Source organism: Glycine max, chromosome 2, assembly GCF_000004515.6.
Source record: "Glycine max cultivar Williams 82 chromosome 2, Glycine_max_v4.0, whole genome shotgun sequence".
In the NCBI taxonomy this organism is placed as follows: Eukaryota; Viridiplantae; Streptophyta; class Magnoliopsida; order Fabales; family Fabaceae; genus Glycine; species Glycine max.
The window spans coordinates 35,893,696-35,910,862 of NC_016089.4; the positions used below are offsets into that span (position 1 = coordinate 35,893,696).

Below are 17,167 nucleotides of genomic sequence, written 5' to 3' on the forward strand. Positions count from 1 at the left end.
ATAAATCGTGATTTTGGGTTTTTCTTCATAATTTATTCTCTAAGGATTCCTAATACTCTAAAACTTAGCCTAAATTTGTGATTTTTAGACTGCACTCTTAGTCTTGTTGTACAGAAAAACTTATTTTTATATAATTTTTTACAACAACATATTCTTATATTATAAATTAGAATATGAAACTCATTTCCTTGTTTGAACATTCTCAATGTTATCTTCTTTTTCTCCCTTGAATTTTTTATTTTACACACTACTCTCGCAATTCATATTTTTTTTCATTCATTTTAAACTACTTTTATTAATTTTTATTAATACGTTTGATATTTTTTTAGTTGTTTGTCCCTTTCAATTTGTGTTTTTTTTTTGTCGTCTCAAAATTAAGTTTTTTTTAAAAGAAACTATCAATATAACAATTTTAAAAGCTTACTCTAGTAATATTGAGTGTTTATCTAAGTTTACTTAATAAGAATTTATTTTTTTTTAATAAATAATTGTTTGTAACTTCATAAAAAGAAAATCAAGTTGATTTTCTTATATAGAATCCTCATTTTTTCCCTATAAATACTTTGAAATCTAATTAAAATTAATCTTATATTGAAATTTAAATTATTTATTGTAATCCAAAATATAGTTTATGTATTGAAAGATATTTATTTTGTTACAATTTTTAATTACAATATTATTTACATATTAAAAATTTTATTTGGTTATTTTACATAACAACAATTTTTTATTTCTTATAAATTCTAAGCATATAAAAATAAATATTTATCCTTCCAATAACCAAACGAAAATACTATCGCTTATAATTTATGAAAGAAATAAACATATTAGATAATAAAGTATAAATTAAAATAAGAAATAAATAAGTAATATGAATAGCTTAGAGAGTAAATCCTCTAAAAAAAAAAGTTTAGAGTAAACAATTACTTTGGTTCCCGAATTTCTACGCTGTTGCCACGTTAATCTTTATAGTGAAAGAAATTAAATAAAAACTCTTGAAAAATGTAAATCGATAATTATATTAGTCTAAATTCAAATGTGACTAAAATAATAATATTAAAAATTCATTACTTTTTTAGTCATCTTATTTTTTTTTAAAATTTTGTCTTATTATTAATAGATGATTCAATTTAATTTATTAATTTTCAAATTGATATTTTTGATTCCTTCTATTCAAATTGACTTGACAGGGTTTATTAAAAATTTTATTTATGAAATCAAATGGTATCATTTTAAAAATTATGAGATTATATTGAATTGTTTATTAATAGTGGAATGCATTTGAAAAAAAATAAATAAACAATTAAAACAAAAAGGATGAAAATTTTGCATGCATTAAAATAAAAAATGAAAATTTTATAAACATTTAAAAACTGAATTTTAAAATACAATTAAAATATTATACCATGTGACAAATTCATAAAACTACAAATTACTCTTCATCACATGACATCTTCATATGTCACATGATAGTTATTTGTTATGTTGACATGAAAACTATTAAAAATATAAATACTTAATGGATCCATATGTTAACTTCATATTAAAAATAAAAAATTGGAAGTTGTTAAAAATATTTAGAATTAAGAATATAAAAAAAACTTAATTAAATCAACATAACAAGTAATTAAACTTATGAATAATATTTTGATCTTTTATTTTGTTCAAAATAATTAGTTATTTTTTAAAAATTTACTTTAGTCTTTTATCTTATTTAAAAAATTCAAAATAAAAATTTATCTCTTAAAAAATTCATTTTGATATCTTATCTTTTTTAAAAGATCCAAAATAATATTTTAATTATTTAAATATATTTAACTTTGTCATTCAATAACACTAAAATATCATTTTAAATATATTTAAATAATTGAAGGGTTATTTTGAATTTTTTTAAGCAAAATAAGTGACCAAAGTGAGATAAAAAAATCCTTTGAACAAAATAAATAAAATAAAATATGAAAATAGTTTTTTTAAAAGGTAAAAAAGTAATTGAAGAAAAAAATAAAACTAAAATCATCATTTAGGATAACAGCAGTCCTCTGATTATCTGGTGAGGGGAACGATGATATAAAACCTCACTCTCACTCGCAGATCTTCACTCACCCAAAACCAACCTACTCCAAGGAAGTCCCCTAATCAGAACCAGAGATGGACACCAAACCCACCGAGATCAGCAGCGGCAAGATGTTCGGAGGTTACAACAAGAGATTCAAGCATTTCAGCCTTACCCTGGGATGCTCCATGAACTTCCACATCTACTTCCCTCCATCTCCTTCTCCCTCTCACAAATTCCCTGTGAGTCCCTCTCTCAATTTCCCCATTTCTCATTCCAATTTAACCTAATTTTGCACTTCCTCGATTGATTGACCCGGCTATTGTGCTTTGAATGAATAATAGGTGCTGTACTTTCTCTCTGGCCTCACTTGCACCGACGAGAACTTCATATTCAAGTCGGGTGCTCAGCGTGCCGCTTCCGCCGAGGGTGTTGCCTTGGTTGCCCCCGACACTTCTCCGAGTAAATCAGAATGCTTTCATTTATTTATTTATTTTCTCCGTGTTATTTTCCGAATAAAACTTGTTATTGCTTCTACTTACCAAACTTGATTAACATTAGGCTAAAATACAATTTTTGTCCTTATCTACAATTTTTTTTTGTTTCAGTTTGGTCACTATAAACTGTCAGTCGATCATAAACCACCGATCATAATAGTTTGTTAACTTTTATAATAATTACTTTAAAATTCATTTCAAAGATGATTTCTTATTGCATGTCTATTAAACTCGCAGATATTTTTGTTTTGATCTTCCTGAAATTATTTTTTTCATTTAGTCTCTTGTAAACTTTTGATATAGGTCCTCATTGGTAGTTTTTTATTTTAGTCCATGTTAAGAAACATCGTGCATATTTTCCAATATCTGTCAAGTACTCAAGTCAGGTCATTACTTAGCTGAGAATCCTAATGTCAAATACAAAAATGAAAGTAAAATAAAAAAATTAATAGGGACCAAAACAGAAAATTTATTTTAAGAGGGCTGGAATGAAAATAACTGTATATTATACGGACTACATAGTTAATCAAGCCAATCAAAAAATATATATTTTAACCACTATAATTAATTGGTAATGGTCTTTCTACTTTTCCTTTTGTTAAGCTTCAATATGTTCTCAGTTTAAACTTGATAATGCAGGAGGCTTGAATGTGGAAGGAGAAGCAGACAGCTGGGACCTTGGAGTAGGTATGTCACATGAGACCAATATATTTGGGCCTTAAATAAGGCTGGGTCTTAATTGAACCCTGGGCGCGACTTTGTGGGGCTCGGGGATGGGGCCTTAGTTTTAGTCTTGCAGATTGTTTGCCTTATGAGGATGTTGAATTTCTTGAAATTGTCATTTAGATATGGTATATTAGAATCATAATGGATGTTCTGTTTTATCTTCTACCCTTGTTTTTGTGACTCAGTGGCTAAACTTTCATTTTATATACTGCTTATACACTTAGTAATGAAAATTTGTGCATATATTTGCTTAAAAAAATATTTGTGCATATAGAAGTACAATTTTCATTACCCAATTCTATATTTGTGTAAGGAATTTTATATGTATAAGTAAGAGGAACTTTTGCAAGGGGTTATGAGGCTGGCTTGGTGATGAAGGGAGAAGCGAGGGAGGGGGGGAAGAGGTCGTGAGTTCGAATCTTCCCCCTTAACAACAAACTAACAACTAATGTTTGTGTTAAAAAAATAGAAACCTTTGCTAATATAGTTCCTACAACAACACAGTAGTGGGAGAGATCACAGGAAATAAACCAACCTAATAAGTGTTTACGAGACTTGTCAATAATGAGGGGTAAAAATATTGTTTGTTCTCTAAGGCTATATGTTTTTGTTACTGAATATGGCTCCCATTTGCATAGTAAATTTATGCCTTTTTTTTTTCCCTCCTTCTAGTGATTTCTTTCTTATTAGCTTTCTTCGTGTGGTTTTTGGGATTACATATGGAACTTATGATGTAAATTTAGACCTTTGATCATAAAGTCATTGAGTAAGGATCAGTATATTTTATTATTAAATCTTGTTACAAAATTAAGATATTTTGATATTTGTTGTTAAACCTTAAACCCTCATTGGTGTGGGTTGGGTGAAATAAGTCTGGCTTTAACTTGTTATAGCCTTATAGGTAGTTTGCATGAGTTAAATTCTCTTCAGTGATTCATGTATTTCTTGAGTTTTTGACCCTTTGAATATTATGATGATTGCTGACCAAAATCCTGACCGATGGTACCAAAAATAGTTTCATAGTGAGTAGAGAAAAAAAAACATTGTTATACTCTTTGTGCCATGAATGCATGTATATGGTTGCATATATGCATGAGGGAAATTATCCAAGGCTAGATGAATGACACTCTTGTTTAGACAAGTCCATTACCATGTGCATGCCCCACTTGGTCCTAATGTCAAATTTACAATGCATTTCGAAAGATTTACACCTTCAAACTACTCAGGCTTCTTCATTTTTTTGGGTAGGCAAATTAATAATAATATTAATAGGTTAACTAAAGCACAACACAGACTTCTGCATGTTTGCACCTGAATCAATGGTACCCATAATAATGTAAATTGTGAAATGTTGGAGGTGTGGCTTGCAGTAAATTCACTTCGAGAAGTTGTAGCAGATGTTGAATGTTGTGTGTTAGTTCCTTTTTCTATGACATGGGATGTATATTGTGAAGATGTTGCATCATCCTGTAACTTTGCTTTACTATTAGTATTGTTGTTGTTGTGGTTGAATACATTTTGTAACATTCTTGTGTTTATTTGGAAAAAGTTTGGTACGGGTATGACACCACAAAATCAATTAGCTAGGAGCATTTTTTCCATTTGTCAACTCCCATCCCTGTATATCACCTTAACCCAACCCTCTTTACATGAAAACAAGATTTTGTTTATACTGCCCTCCTTCTACTATCATACACTTCTCTCTTTATCTTTTCAATAATTGTCTTTTATCTTCCCACCCCATCTCACTTCATTGCAGATTGTGAGGTTAGGGGTGTGCATTGTGACATCAAGGTTCTTTACCCATTAGCTCATGAAGTAATCCCATCGATCTAAATACTAAAGTAAATGAATGCTAACTATATATTCAGATTTGGTATGAAGTGTAGTGAATTTAGGTGCGGCGGGACTTATAATTTAGTTAGGAATTTTGCGAGGAAATCAGATAGTATAGTGTAAAACTCTCCAAATTGTAGTGATATTGATGGTAACTTCAAGTGATGTGTTGAGCATCAAATTGGAGGATGTTGATATGTAGATATAAATAAGTAAAGAATGTTAGTTAGTTAGTCAGCTACTGTTAGTTCTTAGCAGTTGGGTAGCTGCCTATATATAATGTAGGCAGTTGTATTTTGGACAGACTGAAATATTAATAATAGATGTGCAGTGCACAGTTTCTTTGATCTCTCTATTTCTCTCCTCTATCCTCTCCATTCCGTTCTTCCCCTTTCCCCTCTCTTTCTCTGTCTTTCTGTTTCTTTCTCTTTCCCTCTAAATTCTATATCAGATGTGGACTTTCTAGAACATTATTGCTGGGTTAGTGGGTAGTGACATATTTTATCTTTTCAAGAATTATCTTTGATCTTCCCATCCCATCTCACTTCGTTGCGGATTGTGAAGGTTAGGGATGTGCATTGTGACATCAAGCTTCATTGCCCATTAGGTCATGAAGTAATCCCATTGATCTAAATACTAAAGTAAATGAATGCTAACTATATATTCAGATTTGGTATGAAGTGTAGTGTGAATTTAGGCATGGGACTTATAATTTAGTTAGGAATTTTGTGAGGAAATCAGATTGGCATTGAAGATTGGTAAATATTTGAAATTTGAAATTGTAGGAGTTAGGTAAAGAAGAAGGAAAATAAAGAAATTTGGGTAACAGTTGTACATTGAAGATATGGCTGATAGATGTAACAATATCACAACCAATATTCCTATTTATATTAGTTAACAATAATTAGGTCCAGTAATAATACTACTAGTATGTTTCCAAGCCCACAAACATAATAAGACCAATAACCTTAATATTCTTACACTTTCTCAAGCTAAAGCTTATTAAACTTTAAACTTGCTACAGGTACGAAACCCACAAACATGAAACAAATAACTAAAGTTATATATTAAAATTGAACTGCACTGAACTGAACTGAATGTTTGGATTGCTGCCGATTGCAAAGGCTTGAAATGGTTCTTTGGCTGTCTGCTGGCCATCTTATTCCACAGAATTCGAAAAGGAAAACAAATTGAAATGGTTCTGTGGCTGTCTGCTAAACAAGATAATAAACTGTTAGAATTCAGAACTTCTTAACGACCTGCCCAATTGAAATGGTCGAAGGAATATAAAAGGATGATACCCAAATTGAAATTCTGAATGACACTAATCAAATGGGAATTTATTGTGTGACATGCATATTTATTGCATACAGACACAAAAGAATGTTGAAACTTTAAGATCCCACACCTAATTCTCTACCTAAACCTTGGCTTTACCATAATATGCCAATGGATGATGAAACTTGTTATGTTAGTGCACTACACAGCCTAAAAGTTCATCAAGTGCTGTTGGACATGAATGGGAAAATGGAAGGTACTGATAATATGGAGCTGGTGTTACCAAAGCATGTTAACATGATGTATAGAAAATCTAAAGTGTACTCATCATGATGTATAACAGATGAAAAATTATTTTATCTGCTCTGGAATATCTCCAAATTGTGATATCTCTGCTTCATTATCCTTATTTTGATAGAAAAAAGCTCATTTTTGTTCAGGTGTGAATGTTGTGTGGAATAATTTTAATTGTTATGGGCTATAGCTAAGAGAATTTGAGATGTGCAGTATGCATTTTACTTATCAGAAGATATCTTATTTGCATATACATTCTGGAGCAGGTGCAGGATTTTATCTCAATGCCACACAAGAGAAATGGAAGAATTGGCGCATGTATGACTATGTTGTCAAGGAGTTGCCAAAGCTTCTGAGTGATAATTTTCCACAGCTTGAAATATCAAAAGCTTCTATATTTGGTCATTCTATGGGTGGGCATGGTGCTCTAACAATCTTCCTGAAAAATCAGGATAAATATAAGGTGTTGATTACACAACTGAAAATCTGGTTTTAATATAGTCAAAGAATTACTTTGGAAACTTTGGCAATTTCCTAAGCATTATGGATGGTTTTACTGTTGAAATAGCATGTGGATTGTTATTAGTTGTTTTCCCTAACTGAGATACTGCTCATTAATATATTTCTCCACTATAAGCTGACTGTATATTGCATAAGGGTTAGTGGTTTCTGATATTTGTTAGGATATCTGGTAACGTTTGATTAGTTTAAGCTTATATTTTACATGGAACTATTAATGTTTAATAGTTGCGAGACTATGTTTGGTACAAGGAGGATGATCATTAGAGTTCATTTTTTCCCTATTGGATTTTTGGTACTAGTGACGAGTTTATCTTTTATTTCTTTTGAGTTCCCTTTGCATAAGGGTTAGTGGTTTCAAATATTTGTTAGGATATCTGTAGTCTTGATGTGATGTGTATGTATAAAACATATCTTTTATGTTGAACTTTTCCTATTCAATTAATGGGGAAAACGTATGAGTAATACAGGATGATCATCAGAATTCATGTTTTCCTTGTACTATGTTATATGCATATATAAGAGTTGATATGCATATGTATTATGATAAACATAAGCATAAGCCACACATCCCCAAGGTGTACACCCGCAAACACCCAAGGGTTGCATACCACCCAACAGTTACAACCCACCCAAAGGGTGTAAACCACTCAATAGTTACGATTCACCCAAAGGGTGCAAGGTCAGAAGATGTGAATCTAGGGGACATGACCCTTGGGAACAGTCAAAACGAATCGAAAGGGGACATGACCCTTGGGAACAATCACAACCAACCGAAAGATGTGAATCAAGGGGACATGACCCTTGGGAATAGTCACAACCAACCATTATGATCCGTCCAAGGGGTGCAAGGTTAGGAGATGTGAATCAAGGGGGCATGACCCTTGGGAACAGTCACAACCATTCAGAATAGTTGTGTCCATTAGATGTAGTATACATAGAAGTAAACCAGAATGAGAAAGACACTCTGGAATTAGGAAGAATCTGAATTGTGGAGAGACAGGCTCTAGAAAACCTGTGTAATACAATATCTCTAATTATCTATAAAAATTTCTGTTCCATCTTTTCAAATCTGTTCCATTTTGATCTCTTATCAATTTGGTATTAGAGCACTGATTCGGTACCTGTTTCCAACAATGGTGACAACTCGATCTAATTCTGAAAATCCAGACACAATGGAGAGAATTTTGGAGATGCTAATGGAGGACCGACAAAACCGAGATGCAGAACGACAACAACTTGAAACATGTTTTGCGCGCCTAGAAGTCATGTTGGAAAATTTATTCAAGCATTCAGATGATGGCACTCCCAAAGGTTCCGTCAATAAAGAAGAGACACCCAAAAACCACTCCGGCGAAGGAAAAATAGAACGATGGGGAGAATTGGAAATCCCCATATATGATAGGGAATCTGATGCTTATAGTTGGATAAATAAATTGGAACGCTTCTTTCAAATGAGAGATATACTGGAAGAAGAGAAAATTCAAGCAGTTATGGTGGCGCTAGATGGAAAGGCTATCTTGGTTCCAATGGTGGGAGACTTGCAATTCTGATATTGGATGGGGTGATTTCAAAGTTGCCATTCTTGAAAGATTCCAAACTTCAGCCACTCTCAACCCTTTTGCCGCCCTCCTTGCACTTAAACAAGAAGAAACGGTGGAAGAGTATGTTGAGCAATTGGAAAGGTTCGCTGGAGGTGTATCCACAGATTCTCAGAAGTTGGAAGCAATGACATTATGGCCTACGCCTAAGAATGCCACCGGCTTAAGGGGATTCTTAGGCCTTACTGGCTATTTCAGGAGGTTTATTCATAATTATGGAAAAATAGCAAGGCCATTGACCAACCTGTTGAAGAAAAATGCTAGAGGCGCAAACTGCCTTCGAACAACTTAAGCAAGCCATGACCAATTTGCCTACATTAGTAGTACCTGACTTTTCAAAGCCTTTTGTGGTTGAAACTGATGCTTGTGGAACTGGATTCGGAGCAGTTCTAATGCAAGAAGGAAGACCCCTAGCCTTTTGGAGCACTACCATATCCGAAAGAAACCAAAGGAAATTGGTGTATGATCGCGAATCGATGGCAGTCGGGAAAGCGATCCAAAAATGGCGACACTACTTGTTGGGAAACCATTTTATTATCAAAACTGACCAAAAAAGTTTGAAATTTTTGACAGAACACAGGATGCTTGGTGAGGAACAATACAAATAGATTTTCAAATGGGCAGGATATGATTTTGAAATACAGTACAAGCCAGGGAAGGAAAATTCTGCCGCCGATGGCCTTTCGAAGAGAAGTTCCTATTGTGCCCTGACAATCTTACAAATTCACGATTTCGAAGAATGGACAAAAGAGATCAAACAAGATGACAAGTTACAGAAAATCATGCAAGACCTGATTATTGATCCCGCATCTCATATGGGCTATACTTTGATGGATTATAAGTTATTTTACATGGAGAAATTAGTGCTATCCAAATCTTCCTCTCGGATTCCAATCATTTTAAAAAAAATTCATTCATCATTGGTAGGACATTCAGTCTGTCAAAGAAACAAAAGTGACAACTTGTCTCCTGGAGGATTGCTATAGCCATTACCCATTCATACTCAAGTATGGACAAATATTTCTATGGATTTTATTGGAGGACAGCCCAAATCCAAGGGGAAGGATACAATCCTGGTGGTGGTTGATAGACTCACTAAATATGTCCACTTCATACCATTAGGACATCCCTTCAACGCTACCGAAGTAGCCACAGTTTTTCTACAGGAAATTGTAAGATTGCATGGATTTTCGTCTTCCATTGTTTCAGATCGTGACCTTTTCTTTTTAAGAAACTTCTGGAAAGCCCTTTTTAAAGCAGCAGGTACGCAACTTAAGTTTAGTTCAGCATATCATCCCCAAACTAAGGGATAAACAGAAGTTGTCAACCGATGCTTGGAAGTTTATTTACAATACATAACTGGAACAAAGCCTAAGAAATGGGCCTCTTGTCTTCCATGGGCAGAATTCTGGTTTAACACCAATTATATCGCTTCAAGCAAGATGTCTCCTTTCAAAGATTTGTATGGACATGATCCCCCTCACATTCTCAAGGGATCCACCATTCCTTCTCGCCTTGAAGAAGTCAATAAACTAATAATTGCTCGGGATGGATTATTGGCTACTCTAAGAGAAAATTTGTTGAAGTCTTAAGATATCATGTGAGCAAATACCAACAAACGTCGTCGGGACATAGAATATGTAGTCGGTGATTAGGTGTTCTTGAAGATGCAACCTTACAGGAGAAGATCCTTGGCTAAAAGGATTAATGAAAAACTCTCCCCTCGATTTTATGCTCCTTTCCAGGTGTTTAATAAGGTGGGTACTATTGCTTATAAGTTGGATCTTCCATCTCACATTAAAATTCATCCGGTCTTTCATGTCTCTCTCCTCAAGAAAGCCAGTCCCAACCTTTACCACCTATGTTATCTGAGGATTGGAAATTACAAACTTATTCAGATTCTGTTTTAGATAGTCGTGAATTACAACCGGGCAACGTGAAAGTTTTAATTCAGTGGAAAAATCTCCCTCCCAGTGAAAATAGTTGGGAATCTGTGGCTAAATTACAAGAGATTTTTTCGATTTATCACCTTGAGGACAAGGTGAGTCTTTTAGGCGGGGGTATTGATAAGCATAAGCATAAGCCACCCATCCCCAAGGTGTACACCCGCAAACACCCAAGGGGTGCAAACTACCCAACAATTACAACCCACCCAAAGGGTGTAAACTACTCAATAGTTACGATTCACCCAAAGGGTGCAAGGTCAGAAGATGTGAATCTAGGGGACATGACCCTTGGGAACAATCACAACCAACCGAAAGATGTGAATCAAGAGGACATGACCCTTGGGAACAGTCACAACCAACTATTATGATCTGCCCATGGGGTGCAAGGTTAGGAGATGCGAATCAAGGGGGCATGACCCTTGGGAACAGTCACAACCATTCAGAATAGTTATGTCCATTAGATGTAGTATAAATAGAAGTAAAGCAAAATGGGAAAGACACTCTGGAATTAGGAAGAATCTGAGTTGTGGAGAAACTGGCTCTCGAAAACCTGTGTAATACAATATCTCTAATTATCTATAAAAATTTCTATTTCATCTTTTCAAATCTGTTCCATTTTGATCTGTTCTTATCACATTAATTTTATAAATCTGGTAGAATCTTATGCTTTGAGTTTCAATTCCACGTTTTACTATTCTGTGACTCCTTCCCGAGTTGAAGTAGAATCTGTAGTTTGACTACCATGATTGAGAAGAAGATAGACACACATTTATAGTTTATTGTTAAAAAAATATTGCAATCTTCATCGCTTATTATGTATGTTGCAAGTTAGAAGCAAAACAATCATTTCATCTTCGCGGTGAGCTTTTGAAGTTTGTAGAACATTTCCTAAGACAACATATAGACTGTACCATTTTTTTAATTTTTTATTATTTACATATTATTTGAATTCTAACTTAGTTTTCTTTTGTGTTTCGTTACATAACATCCTTGTTCCAGTCAGTTTCTGCCTTTGCTCCAATAGCAAATCCTATAAATTGTCCTTGGGGACAGAAGGCATTCTCAAATTATCTTGGTGACAATAAATCTGAGTGGGAGGTAAATTAATTGGGGAAACTGCATGTTCGCCTTACTTAACAAGTCTTAATATTTCATTATAATTAGAAGTTGAAATAATGCAGGATTACGATGCCACTCGTTTGGTAACAAAGTTTCCCAATGTTTCTTCCACCATTTTGATTGATCAGGTAAAAATTGTGGTTTTTGTTTATTTTTTAAATACTGGTGAATGATTGATTTAAAGAGTGTCAAAATTTTACCTGCTGGTATCCTGTACAGTTTATTAGATTGTATTTGGTTTTTATGTTTAAGAAATCCAAGCAATATAAAAAAACCAATATGGTCTGTCAGATATTGTACTATTCTTCCTAGGGCATGGTTTCAATTTATAAAATCTTGTACCAACATACTCGTACCAAGTTTTTGCTGGTTTTATCCACTTTTCAGGGAGAAGATGACAAATTTTTGCCTGATCAACTGTTGCCTCACAAGTTTGAAGAGGCTTGTAAAAAGGCCAACGTTCCCCTACTGTTACGTTTCCAACCTGGTTATGACCACCTTTACTACTTTATAGCCACATTCATAGATGATCACATCCGACATCATGCTCAAGCTCTTAGACTTAATTAAGTTATGTGCACTCTGATTATCTATAACTATTTTGTCAACTCTTCTAACTTTACTAAGCTGTTCATTTGCTCGTGGTACCATGGGTTGTACTTGAGTATGGTATGGAACTTCTTTCTTCGTATTACAATGTTTAAAACTAATCCTTTGTCTATGAAATATGTAGTAATTTTTATTGAAAAATTTATTATAGATTATAGTATATTTAATAGTAATGTTTTATTATTAAAATAGTTTTATTAACAAAATAGACTCAGTAAAATGAGAAGGGTAGGCTCCTCCTAGTAGAGTTTACAACAGGTAACCATCGCCTATGAACCCAGTTGTGCTTCGCTTGCATAAGAGTGTCTCCTTTTTTTTGTTTTTTTTTTCTTTCCCTTTAACCGCGTTATATTGTATTGAAGAGGGTGTTGCAATGAAAGAGAATTGAAAAATAAGTGAAAAATGAGACTTGTTATTATTTTATTTCAAAACTGAAAATCATTTCTATTTGGAAAATTGGTCTAAAAAATATATATAGATAAGACATATCTTATGAGATGAAACATTTTATATGAGTGCGATAATTAAATCTAGATTTTATAATCATACATGAAAGATTAAGATTTAATATCATATGATCACTTAAAATGTGATGTGAGTTTCTTACATTAAATCTTGAACGTCTATGTTTAGTTATAAGATTCAGATTTAATACTCATCCTCCCAAAGATATGTTGAAAAAAAAAAGAATCTAAAAACCAATCAATTAAATAATATATTTACAAGATAAACATGAAATTAAAATTTCAAATTGGAGTCAAATATCAATCAAATATAAAAAGACATGGTAGATATTATTTGAAATTTTAATTTTAGAATTTCTACTAACTACCTAAAAGAAGATAAGATATATTTGCAATCTAGTAAAATCAAATCTATAACTAACTATCTAAATCTAATTTAAAAGATATATACACCTATTATATTTATTCTAATTATTATCTGCACCTAATAAAATTTATTTACACCTAATAAAATATTTACAAATATTTACAAGTTCTTAAATAAAAATAAAAATCCATTTATTCCCTCACAATGGTGCAAAAAATTTGTTAGGGTGCAGATAATAAAGGAGAGATTTACAAATATTTACAAGTTCTTAAAGGTCAAGTGTAATTCAATCGTGATATAGTAAGTGAACTATCATTTAGGTCATTTCCCAAAAGAATAAAGGAGAGATTTCATTTAATTATTTAACTAAGAATTAGGTTTTTGTATTTTTGCTTCGTGAAATTCACAAAATAAATAACATAACATAAATTGCAATAAAAATTAAATGACAATAAAATAATTAAGTAGAGATAGAAATACTAGACTTGGATGGTGATATCGATCTTGAAGAATGAATGTCTTGGTTTGGACTTGGAATTTGTTTGATTTGCGGTAACTTCACAAGTCGCTACTCATCTCTCTTGCTCATTCCCAATTCACTAATGGATTCTATCCTGGGGCTCGCATAGTTGCAGATTCTAAACTACTTGCCTGATACCCAATCCCTTGGACATACCGATAGAAGCAATTGACATTAATAGTCGAGAGTTAGCGAGGCATAACCAAGATTATTCTATCCTTAGAGATAATCCCAGTTAAGTACTTGATTCATGTTCGATTTTGAACAAGGTTCGTCAAAGCACAAGTCAATTCCTAAATTCATATATAAGATGATCAATCAAATAAAAATATTAAGTACGAAAACAAATAAATAATTCAAGATGAAGTATTTAATTGATAAAATTAAAGCAAAACAAGGTTCATTCTTTCCTCTCCTAGGTGGAAGGAATTACACTCATAAAAATAATACAATAAAACCTAGAATGTCTAATGGAATAATGGAGGCGTCAAGTAGGTGGAAGTCTATTATATAATTTTAAGAATTGCTTGGGACTTCTACACCTTTACAATGAATGCTTGGGCTCCTATTTATAGAATTATAGCTAGGTTTAATTAAGGAGATAATCACAAGAAATTACAAACAAATAATATCTCTAATTAATTCTACTAATTATATTCTTCTTTAGTTGATTTATCCTTGAAAAATATCTTGCTCTTAATTTTGGGCCTCTGGAGCTCTGGCCAGAATAATCTATTTTGTTGAAAACTATAAAAAATTCATTAAAAATAACAAAAACATAAAATGATGTAGCTCCATGTGGAGCTTGTAGGCCTTGGATCTTCTTCATCAATAAAGTCCTTTGCTTCTTAAAGATCAATGACAACGGAATGGAGAAAAAGAAAAGGTGATTGGAGACACCACTTCAAGGAGAAGATGAGTCAAGAACAAACTCACCACCATAGGATGATGCAATCCTACCCCCCAAGGGCATTGGATAGAAGACTTCAAGAACATTGGGCTAGAGTTGATAAAGAAGGCCCTAGGGTTCTCATAAGCCTTAGTGTAGATTTTTGGCCCATGGACTAAGTATGAACCCACTTATCTTTGTACATATTAGATTAAGGTTTCATTATTTTTGGGCCTTGTATTTAGTGTTCCATAGTGTAGGGAAGGTACCCTAGTAATGTAGGATTTTTCAACCCTTGTATTTTAGGGCACCTAGACTAGTTTTTGTATTAGGGGTAGCTTTGTAATTTCACATGCATTAAGTGCACTATTTGATGTTGTAGAAGCAAAGCTTCATGGTGAATCAAAGGTGATTCAAAGGTGTTTTGATGATAACAATGATGATGACAAAAAGCTCAAAGATCAATCAAAGGAACAACTCAAGTGAATCAAGAACAATTCAAGAGTTCAAGAAAAGAATTAAGAAGAATTCAAGACTCAAGATTCAAGAATGAAGAAAAGACTCAATCAAGATAAGTATTAAAAGGTTTTTCAAAACTTTGAATAACACATGAGTTTTTGACAAAACCTTTACCAAAGAGTTTTTACTCTCTGGTAATCAATTACCAGATTATTGTAATCGATTACCAGTAGCAAAATTGTTTTGAAAAAGTTTTCAAATTGAATTTACAACGTTCCAATTATTTTCAAAAAGTTGTAATCGATTACAATGTTTTGGTAATCAATTACCAGTGCCTTTGAACGTTAAAATTCAAATTCAAATGTGAAAAGTCACATCCTTTCACACAAAAGCTTTGTGTAATCGATTACACTAATTTGGTAATTGATTACCAGTGTTTGTTTCTGAATAAATCAGAAGATGTAACTCTTCAAAAGGTTTTTGACTTTTTCAAATTGGTTTTAAGTTTTTCTAAAAGTTATAACTCTTCTAAATGGTCTTCTTGGCCAGACATGAAGAGTCTATAAAAGCAAGGCTTTGATTTGCTTTTCAATATACTTTTTACATTCATTCAATCAATCCTTTGCAAGCCTTGAATCTCTTTGAACTTCTTCTTCTTCTTTGTACCAAAAGCTTTCTAAAGTTTTCTGGTTTTCCAAACCTTGAAAACTTGTTCTATTCATCTTTTCATTCTCTTCTCCCTTTGCCAAAAAGAATTCGCCAAGGACTAACCGCCTGAATTCTTTTGTGTCTCCCTTCTCCCATGTCAAAGAATTCAAAACGACATAGTCTGAGAATTCTTTTGATTCTTCCCATTCCCTTATACAAAAGTGTTCAAAGGACTAACCGCCTGAGAATTCTTTTGTATCCCCATTCACAAAGTATCAAAGGTTTAACAGCCTGAGATCTTTGTCTTAACACATTGGAGGGTACATCCTTTGTGGTACAAATAGATGGTACATCTACTTGGGTTTGACTGAGAACAAGAGAGGGTACATCTCTTGTGGATCAGTTCTAGTGGAGGGTACATCCACTAGGTTCAAAGAGAACAAGGGAGGGTACATCCCTTGTGGATCTTTGTTTGTAAAAGGATTTTTACAAGGTTGAAAGAAATCTCAAGGACCGCAGGTCGCTTGGGGACTGGATGTAGGCACGGGTTGTTGCCAAACCAGTATAAAAACTCTTGTGTGTTTGTTTCCTTCTTCCCTACTCTTTTACTTTCCGCTGTGCATTTAATTTCCGCTTTTACTTTCTGTTAAGTTTCTCTTCTACTCCTCATTCTCTTAACAATTTAGTAAAAGCCTTAGAAGAGTAATTTTTAATAAGTAAAGGTTTAGGAATAATTAATTCAACCCCCCTTCTTAATTATTCTGAGGCCACTCGATCCAACAGATGTGTGTGTTGGGAGAGAAGTTTAATTGAATTGGGAGAAGCCTAATCCAATTAAATTTTGGTCCAGCCTGAGGGGGAGGTGAGCATTTGCTTGTTACACCTCATTCCCAAATCATATAGTCACGCTTTGTGCATGTCATTCATGCTTTACATGCCTCATGACACCTAAGCACACTTAGTGGAGAATCTTGGACTTGATATTGGATTAGTGGGCTGAACTATAGCTAAAATTCACTAATCATAATTAGTGAAATTTTGACTCCAAATTAGACTCCACAAATTCAAATTCAAATTCTAGTGAAATTGGAATGGAAATTCAAATTTCCTTCCAATTTTGTGTGACACTTAGGCTATAAATAGTGGCCTTGTGTGCGCATTTTTTCAACTTTGATAATTTGATAATTACACTTCAAAGTTCAGACATCATTTGAGGCATAAAATTTCGTGCTCCTTCTCTACTCCTTCCACTCATCTTCTCCTATCTTCAAGCTCTTATTCAAGGCTTCCTATGGTGGTGAGCTTATTCTTGACTCATCTTCTCCTTGAAGTGGCATCTCCA

The 17,167-nt window shown here is 33.2% G+C and overlaps 1 protein-coding gene across 1 annotated transcript; it reads left to right on the top strand.

Annotated features, from left to right (window-relative positions):
* Positions 1–2,008: 2,008 nt before the first annotated feature.
* Positions 2,009–12,619, top strand: LOC100796669 (S-formylglutathione hydrolase). The gene is made up of 7 exons (XM_003519040.5): positions 2,009–2,295; positions 2,398–2,515; positions 3,190–3,237; positions 6,951–7,147; positions 11,750–11,848; positions 11,932–11,997; positions 12,257–12,619. The coding sequence occupies exons 1-7, from the start codon at positions 2,149–2,151 to the stop codon at positions 12,437–12,439; spliced, it is 858 nt and encodes a 285-aa protein (XP_003519088.1). The 5' UTR covers positions 2,009–2,148; the 3' UTR covers positions 12,440–12,619.
* Positions 12,620–17,167: the final 4,548 nt, after the last annotated feature.